The sequence below is a fragment of the Cucurbita moschata genome, unplaced genomic scaffold (genome assembly GCF_002738365.1).
Source record: "Cucurbita moschata cultivar Rifu unplaced genomic scaffold, Cmos_1.0 Cmo_Scf00023, whole genome shotgun sequence".
Classification (NCBI taxonomy): domain Eukaryota; kingdom Viridiplantae; phylum Streptophyta; class Magnoliopsida; order Cucurbitales; family Cucurbitaceae; genus Cucurbita; species Cucurbita moschata.
In genome coordinates this window covers 526,341-534,236 of record NW_019268539.1, presented here as the reverse complement: position 1 = coordinate 534,236, position 7,896 = coordinate 526,341, and the positions used below count along the sequence as shown (strand labels likewise).

Genomic DNA, 7,896 nt, shown 5'->3' with positions numbered 1-7,896 from the left:
GAAATACAGTAGAAACTTAAGGATCAGTAGGCACTAGGGTTGATCTAGTCGACACTGTCTAAAAATGAAGTGGAAGATCAAGGATCTGTAGGTTTCAAGGTTGATCCAATTGACGCTATCTAAAAATGGAATAGAAGCTAAAGAAACGGTAGGCTTTAGGGTTGATCTAGTTGATGTAGTCTAGAAACACATCGGATGCTAAAAGCTCGGTAGGCTCTAAGATTGATGCAGTTGACGCTGTCTAGAAATGCATTTGAAGCTCACGGATTGGCAATCTCTAACTAAGGCTTATCCAGTTGACATTGTCTAGAAACATAGTGGAAGCTCAAGGATCGGTAAGCTATAGGGTTGATCTAATTAACGTTCTCTAGAAACGCAATGGAAGCTCACTGATCGATAGGCTCTTGGGTTGATCCTATTAATGTTGTCAAAAAAGACAGTGGAAGCTCAAGGATTGATAGACTCCAGAAACGCAGTGGAAGCTCAATGATTGGTAGGCTCCAAGATTGATCAAGTTTAACGCTATCCAGAGATGCAGTGGAATTTCAAGGATTAATAGGCTCCAAGGTTGATCATGTTGACACTGCCCAAAAATGTACTAGAAGCTCAAGGATTAGTAGGCTCTAGGGTTCATCAACTTGATATTGTCTAGAAATGCCAGCAAAAGGTTGAGTAGGTTATAAGGTTGCTAGTTAAAAGTGTCTAGAAATACAATGGGAGCTCAAGGATCAATAGGTTTTAGGTTGATTCAATTAACGTTGTCAAAAAACGCAGAAGAAGCTCAATGATCAATACGCTTCAAGATTGATCGAGTTGACACAGCCCATAAATGCAATGGAAACTCAAGAATCAGTAAGTTTTAGGTTGATTCAATTAATGTTGTCAAAAAAATGCAGAAGAAGCTCCATGATCAAGGCTTCATTGTTGATTGAGCTGACACTGCCCATAAATGCAATGGAAGCTCAAAGATTGATAGACTCTAGGGTTAATCCAGTTGACGCTCTCCAGAAATGCAATGGATGCTTAAGGATCAGTAGGCTCTAGGGTTGATCTTATTGACACTATTTAAAAATATAGTGGAAAATTAAGGATTGATAGGTTTTATGGTTGATCTAGTTGACACTTTCCAGAATCATGGCGTTCAACATTGTCCAGAGAAGACAATGTTGGATTTATTGAGAGCGATATTGAATATATATTGAAAACTCTTAAACATGACCATTAGAAAAAAAAAAAGAACCCAAAAATTGAATGATGATTTGACAAGTGTATCACGAAGTCTGATATTGGTAGAACAATTCAGTAATTCAGAATAAAAAAATAGCTGTGAGAGTTGAGCCCAAAATCCATGAGTTGGGAGGATTCTTGCCTATCAATACAGCAAAAAGGTTTAAGTGTTTTAAGAGGTATATGCACGAGAGAGGCCTGACCCCTGTGGAAATTCTAAAAGTAGAGTGAGCACGAGAGAGATAAGCAACGTCTGTAGAAGTGTTTAAATACATGAGAACATGTATATTCCTTGAGTAATTACCCCCATGCCTTAGGTGGGTGATTTCACAATAGATGTAAAAATCAACGTTCGCTCTAGAATAGAGCATATAGCTGGACATGGATACATGATGATTGAAGCTGCAAAACTAGAAAAGTGTTAGTGCAATGTTTGCCACGTGAAGGTTACCAAGTTGAGAAGTTGGCTGAAGTGTAGTGCCAACAAGTGAAAGGGTTATGTTGAAAGCTTCTAGACTTTGCTTCAGTAAGGGATGTGACCATGAAGGGGAAATGTTGTCAATACAGTTGTGCCCCTGAGAAAGTTATCGATGATGTTGACTAATTTAAGTGGGAGAGTACGTTGAAAGCTTCTAGACTTTGCTTCAGTAAGGGATGTGACCATGAAGGGGAAATGTTGTCAATACAGTTGTGTCCCTGAGAAAGTTATCGATGATGTTGACTAATTTAAGTGGGAGAGAATATCACAGTCATATCATAGGTTGTGACCTCTACATGCAAACAGACAAAGCAACGACACATAAGTGTCACCTAATTGACCAAGTGAGAGCTGAGACAAGACAAGTACTATATAGTCCGGTCTATCATCTAAAGACAAAACACATTAGAAGACGATACCACTTCACTCACAAGTCAATAGAAGGAGGTGATATTTGTTTTGAGAATATAAAAGGTGCATCTAAGAGATAAAATATGTCAACGTTCGTAACCTAAAGTTGTGCAAATTCTTGGCGATCATTTGTAGCTTCTGCAAATGTTGCGACGCAGTGAAGATATTGATGATGAGAAGAATCCTTTGAGAATGATTTTTTTTTTAGGAAATAGTTCTAAGATGTTCCTTTTCCAGTAAGAGAATTGTTAGGTTGTGGAGGCTGATGTTTACTTATGAGTTAAATTTACGAAAACTTTGTAGTTAAAGTAATTTGAGGAAATAGTTTCTAAGAAAAATCTTAGTTATCTCTAAATAAATCTTAGTCAATATAGAGTTATATAGAGTTTTCTATAAGAGTGTTTCCACGTATATTTCTCCTTATATTTTCTCTCTTTTGTTCTTTATGTTTTTAATCTAGATCGAGTATGTGAGTTTTGAGATCTTAATAGTGGATTCTTATGTATAATTCTGAATCAAATGAAAATAGGTAGAACTTTCTAGTCAAGACAAGGTTGAATGTGTAGTACTTCTCTATACACAGCCCACACACATGCACATGAGCCCACTAAGAGGGCTCGTATACATGTCCCTTAGGCTTGACACGCTCATGTTGTTAGAAGCATGGAGGGAAAGGAGTGCACATAATATCATGGCGTATATAATATTGTGGGGTACGTTAATTATAATCAAGAAGTATCATAAAGCTCTAATCATAGCCAAGAAGTATCCTAATGCATGAGGTCCCATAGTTTCAAATCATGGTATATACTTATGATGCAAACCATACCTCCATTCTTTTTATGATGTAACGTTCCTATGAGACATGTATACACATACTAAACATATCTCATATGCATAAATGTTAACATAATATACGTGGCATGACATATGGAGGTTCATGCATCATATAACATTCATATCATAACATAAATCGTCATATAACATAACACACATCATACACTAAAGCATCATAAAATATGATACTTATAGGACCACAAAGTAATTGTCATTCATACATGATACAAGTCATCCAACCAAGTCCGTGGGCATCCAATAGTAGAACCACTTGCTTAGTTGGTCTTAGCCGAAATTACTACTTTTCCTTCATGATAGTTTAAAGATGCTCCTTCAAATCTAATTCTACTTGAGGAGTCCCACAATAATGATTTAGAATTCTACTATGGAAATTTGTTCATCTAATTATATAAAATATTCTAAACTTGGCTCCAAATAATTTATATTGTCAAAGCAATGACCTCAAAAAAAAGTTTAGAAACGAATCCCAATGGGTCGAAAATGGTAGGAAATGGTCTAAAAATATAAAACCTAAGCTAGACTAGTCGAGAGGTAGACTTGGTGCCTTTAGAACATAATTTCTATGATTGACTCCGAATTGTCAAAGTAGGATGAAATGAAACAGCTTGTAAATTAGAAAGCAAGGGACCTCTCTTATACATTAAAGTCCAATTCCTTTATGAATTTGATGGATGTGGGACAAATTTTTTTTTGCTCGTTTATTATAGTTTACACCTTAATGCTACTAAAAATTTAATTAACTTCAAGAAACTAGTCTCGATGAGATTTAAATCGCTTAGACACCTTAAAAATCTAGTAAATCTATGTGATATCCAAGGATGACTAAGAAAGCTTCACAGACCTAGTAGCAATGTGAATGACATTACTAGACTTTCGCCTCCTATCTCCTCTGCTACGCGATTAATGCTGTAAACAACCTAGGTCAAATCTTTAGTGTCCGGCATAGCTATAAGAGAACATGAGAAGTACCGTCGGACAAGCATAGGTCGAAAAGTGTTAGCATGTCGAGGCGACTAGATGCCTTTATCTGGTGGAAATGGGCAGAAGTCCCTAAACTCAAAGCTACGATAATATCCGATTTGATTCGTTCTAAGAGGGGCATTGGATCACATAAACCTAGTAACCAGCAAGCACACATGGTAGCTTCTTTAGATTTGTGACTCTTTTGCAAGCACACATGGTAGCTTCTTTAGATTTGTGACTCTTTTGCTTGTGGAAGGGTTTGTCAATTAACCTTCCATACCTAATGTTTAGACCAATAAATATCATTAAGCGAACAAATTTTATGAGGTAGTGCCCCAACCCCAAGTATATATACGTATACCAACCCAACGTATGGAACTTCGTAGATTCCTACCAGCCGTAGGTATTAAATAGGGTTTGTGTAAAAGAATATAAATAAAATTTAAGCATATTTGAACCTCCGTAACGTCATTTTAATTTTATTTGAAAGACTTGTGTCCCTACTTCTATTCTAAAGACCAACTTCTTTTACATCTAATACGAGACTATATTCGTATTTCGAACTAGATCATATGAATTGTGTTATACAACGCTACTATTGAATGAAAAAGTGAAAATAATTAATGAACAATGTTTTGATTGGAGATGAATAATTTAACCAACAAATGAAACGCCAAGAACTGACCGACAAACCACACTTCCATGACTTGTATGCTAAGCCAAAACAACATCAAAATAGCTTACAGAACAGAATCAAGTAGTCTTAATTAACGCTTCATATACAACAAGATCTAATGAACAAAATTACTAATGATAATCATAATAATAATAAGAATAAACATTGTTTTTGATAATTACCATAAGATAATTAAGCATAACTCTAAGCAATCAGAGACATAATTTAGAAGACACCCATTAATTAAATCCATCAGGCAACTGCATCTGCACATACAAAACACACCAAATCCAAGCACTCATCAGAGAAACAAGAACTTATAATTCAAAACAGAGAATTTTGATGGAGTAAATAAATAATTGAAGTGTCCCCACTAATTGCAGTGTGTGGATTAGACGTCTGATAACCCCACAAGATTGCTGGGGTTTCATATGTTCATCTAATAAGCAAGAATTGTATGATAGGAAAAGATTTGTGACCAATTTCTTTGACCCCTTCTCTCTTGGATTTTACTTCTCGGCTGTTGGCGGTGAAACGGATTCAATTTCTGTACTAGCGTAACATTAGTCGATATTGTCCTCTTTGAGTTTTTTCATTCGGGTTTTCCTTCCAAATTTTTAAAACTCGTTTCTTAGGGAGAAGTTTCTACACCCTTATAAAAAATATTTCGTTCTCCTCCCTAATCGACGTGAGATCTTACAATTTAAGTATCACAAAGAAAATAATACTCTTTGGTTAGGTTATTGGATTAGGGTTTGGTAATGTTCTTTTTTCTCGTTTTATGTTTCGTGTTTCAAGTTATTAGGAAATATAAGCATTAGTAACTGTTACTCGTTTTTGCTTCTTATTGTTATGAAACGTTTTCGAACTTATATTAAAATAACTTCGAAAAACAAAAAGAAAAATTAGGGTTTTAGTGTTTAATATAGGAATAAGAGAAGAGTGTATAATTTACCTTGAATTGGAAGAAGAGAGAGAGCTTCAAAGCCTTCAAATCCTTCATGGTTGGGTGTTCCTATTTGGTGAGTTTGGTCAGATGATGATGCTTTGTTGATCTTGTCTTCAATCTCTGGGTGGATCTTCCTCTTCAGCATCCTTCTCATCAACTGCGTACACGTGGCATCATAACACGTCATCATGCATGATTTGTACTTCGGATTTGCTTTTGATTTGGTCTTTTTCTTTAAAGATTATGTTTTGGTGGCTGTCTCAAAAAATCATTAAAATCCACGAAAAATAAATAAATAAATAACAACAACATTACTCACTCGTTGAAGATTCTTAATGGGATGTGAATCCTCCTTAACTCGAGGGATAAGCTTCTTGGCAAAGGAGAGGCCACTCTTAGTTCTAACATCACCTGTTTTCTTTTGAAGCACTTTTTCATTCTCTAGTGCTTTCGCCACATCTCCAGCATCCGCCAAGAACAAGTCCGCCAGTGTTATCCTCCTTTCCACTTTCTTCTTCTCCTCATCCTCCTCCATCTCCATAATCTCATTGTATTTTGATTCCATATTCATATTCAGCTCATAAGCTCCAATGATCAAATCACCACCTTTCTCCCCATTTACATCCTTTGATTTGTGTCCAAATGTTGTGAACATCAAAGGGTTTAGCTCTTCATCGTCCACGAAATCGATACTATCGTCGTCTTCCTCATGAACGAATGATTTCTCTTCCTCTTCTTCTTCTTCTTCCTCTTCCTCCTCGTCGTCGTCTTCGCTCTTTAGTACGAGATACTCCATTTGCTTGTTCGATGGTTTCAATGATTCGAACCCGAATGTACCAATGGTGAGAATGCCATCTCTCCAGTCATGAAGGGCTTCCACATCAAGATCTACTTGCTTCAACAATGCTTGCCTGTCCACTTCATTAATGGTTGCGGTTTCGGTCTTCTTCGTCGCATTTTGAGTATAACCCTCTAGAAAAAATAACAATCTTATAAGTTAGATGGATCGATCTCGCACCTCGGCAATCGTTGAACTCTTGGAACAATTCAAAATTGAAATAGTTGTACGTATAAAAAGTTATTTTTTTTTCGATCTCTATGAAAAAATGAAGTAAAATGAGACGTATGAGAGAGAAACCCTTGAGAGCGGTGTGATGAAAAGTCTTGTGCACCCAGTTGAAGATCTGAAGTAAGAAAGAAAGTGGTGAATAAATGAATAAAGAGAGTATGAAGAAAATGGAAAGAGTAGGGTTAGAGGGACGTAAAGACCTTCATTTTGGTTGAAAGATTGTGAGTTAGAAAGGAGAAAGAACGAAAGGAAATGGGTTTATGGGGGAAGGAGGTGGAGAGAGTAAAAGGCATTAGGGGGCCAAAAGGAAGGGGGCATAAGGAGAGGACATGTGTGGGGGAGAAGTGGGTCCAAAGAAGAAGCCATGTTTGTAGGGTGTATGGCATGTTTGACCAGCCACCATGTTGCCCTCTTTCTGGCCTCTTCGATCTCCCCAAATTCTTCGAATCATTTCTTCATCTCTCTATCAATTCATCTATCAATATACATCATTTATCTATACATATCTCTTTCTCTTTGCTTTCTCTTTGCCTATAATTTTGTACCGCCATCTCAAATTCCATTTTAAAGTAGGTATAAAGTAGTATACCTGTCAGATCTTACATCGATTGAGAAGAACGAACCATTTTTTGTGAACCATTTTTTGTAAGAGTGTGGAGATCTCTCTCTAACAGACGCATTTTAAGATAATGAGGCTGAATCCGATACGTAATGAGTTGAAGCATACAATATCTATTAGCGGTGAGCTTGGTCTGTTACGACGGATCTAACAATCCACTCCCTTAGTGAGGATGCTAGACCCTAAGGGAGTGGATTGTGAGATCCGTCGTTGATCGGAGTGAGGAACAAAACATTTCTTATAAGAGTGTGGTGATAATCTCTCTCTAGTTGACGCATTTTAAAACTGTGAGGCTGATGACAATACGTAACGGCCAAGACGGGTGTACATTTTCCTTGAGATAGAAAGTCCGATCCCCTCCTCACATTTACTTAGCTAAATTACAAATGTATACCTTAAGAAGGAAAATGAATTTATTGATAGCACTACTACAAGGCATGCACGGTTTATAATAAAAGAAAAAGTTGACATTTTATATAGTCACGAGGAAAAGCTATAGAAAAAAAAAAAAAACAGACTCACAATCCAATTTTACGATATCGAGTCATAACGAAAAATACGATAAAATTTTTCTCAATATAAAATTAAGTCGATCAGTTCTCTTGATTGTCACGAACCATTCGAGGTCTAGAAGTTGTTCCCCTTT

General features: G+C 36.5%; 1 protein-coding gene across 1 annotated transcript; it reads right to left on the bottom strand.

Moving 5' to 3' along the window:
* Window positions 1-4,618: 4,618 nt before the first annotated feature.
* On the bottom strand, window positions 4,619-6,905 carry LOC111460066 (adoMet-dependent rRNA methyltransferase SPB1). Its single transcript, XM_023103150.1, has 5 exons — window positions 6,832-6,905; window positions 6,701-6,746; window positions 5,882-6,534; window positions 5,569-5,719; window positions 4,619-4,879 (listed from the first exon to the last, which is right to left on the bottom strand). The coding sequence occupies exons 1-5, from the start codon at window positions 6,835-6,837 to the stop codon at window positions 4,866-4,868; spliced, it is 870 nt and encodes a 289-aa protein (XP_022958918.1). The 5' UTR covers window positions 6,838-6,905; the 3' UTR covers window positions 4,619-4,865.
* Window positions 6,906-7,896: the final 991 nt, after the last annotated feature.

Coding starts and splice junctions, on each gene's coding strand:
- LOC111460066 (XM_023103150.1), bottom strand. Junction 6,535..6,700: donor TCATCACACCGCTCTCAAGG/GTTTCTCTCTCA, acceptor TATTTTTTCTAG/AGGGTTATACTCAAAATGCG. Junction 5,720..5,881: donor CCATTAAGAATCTTCAACGA/GTGAGTAATGTT, acceptor ACGTGTACGCAG/TTGATGAGAAGGATGCTGAA.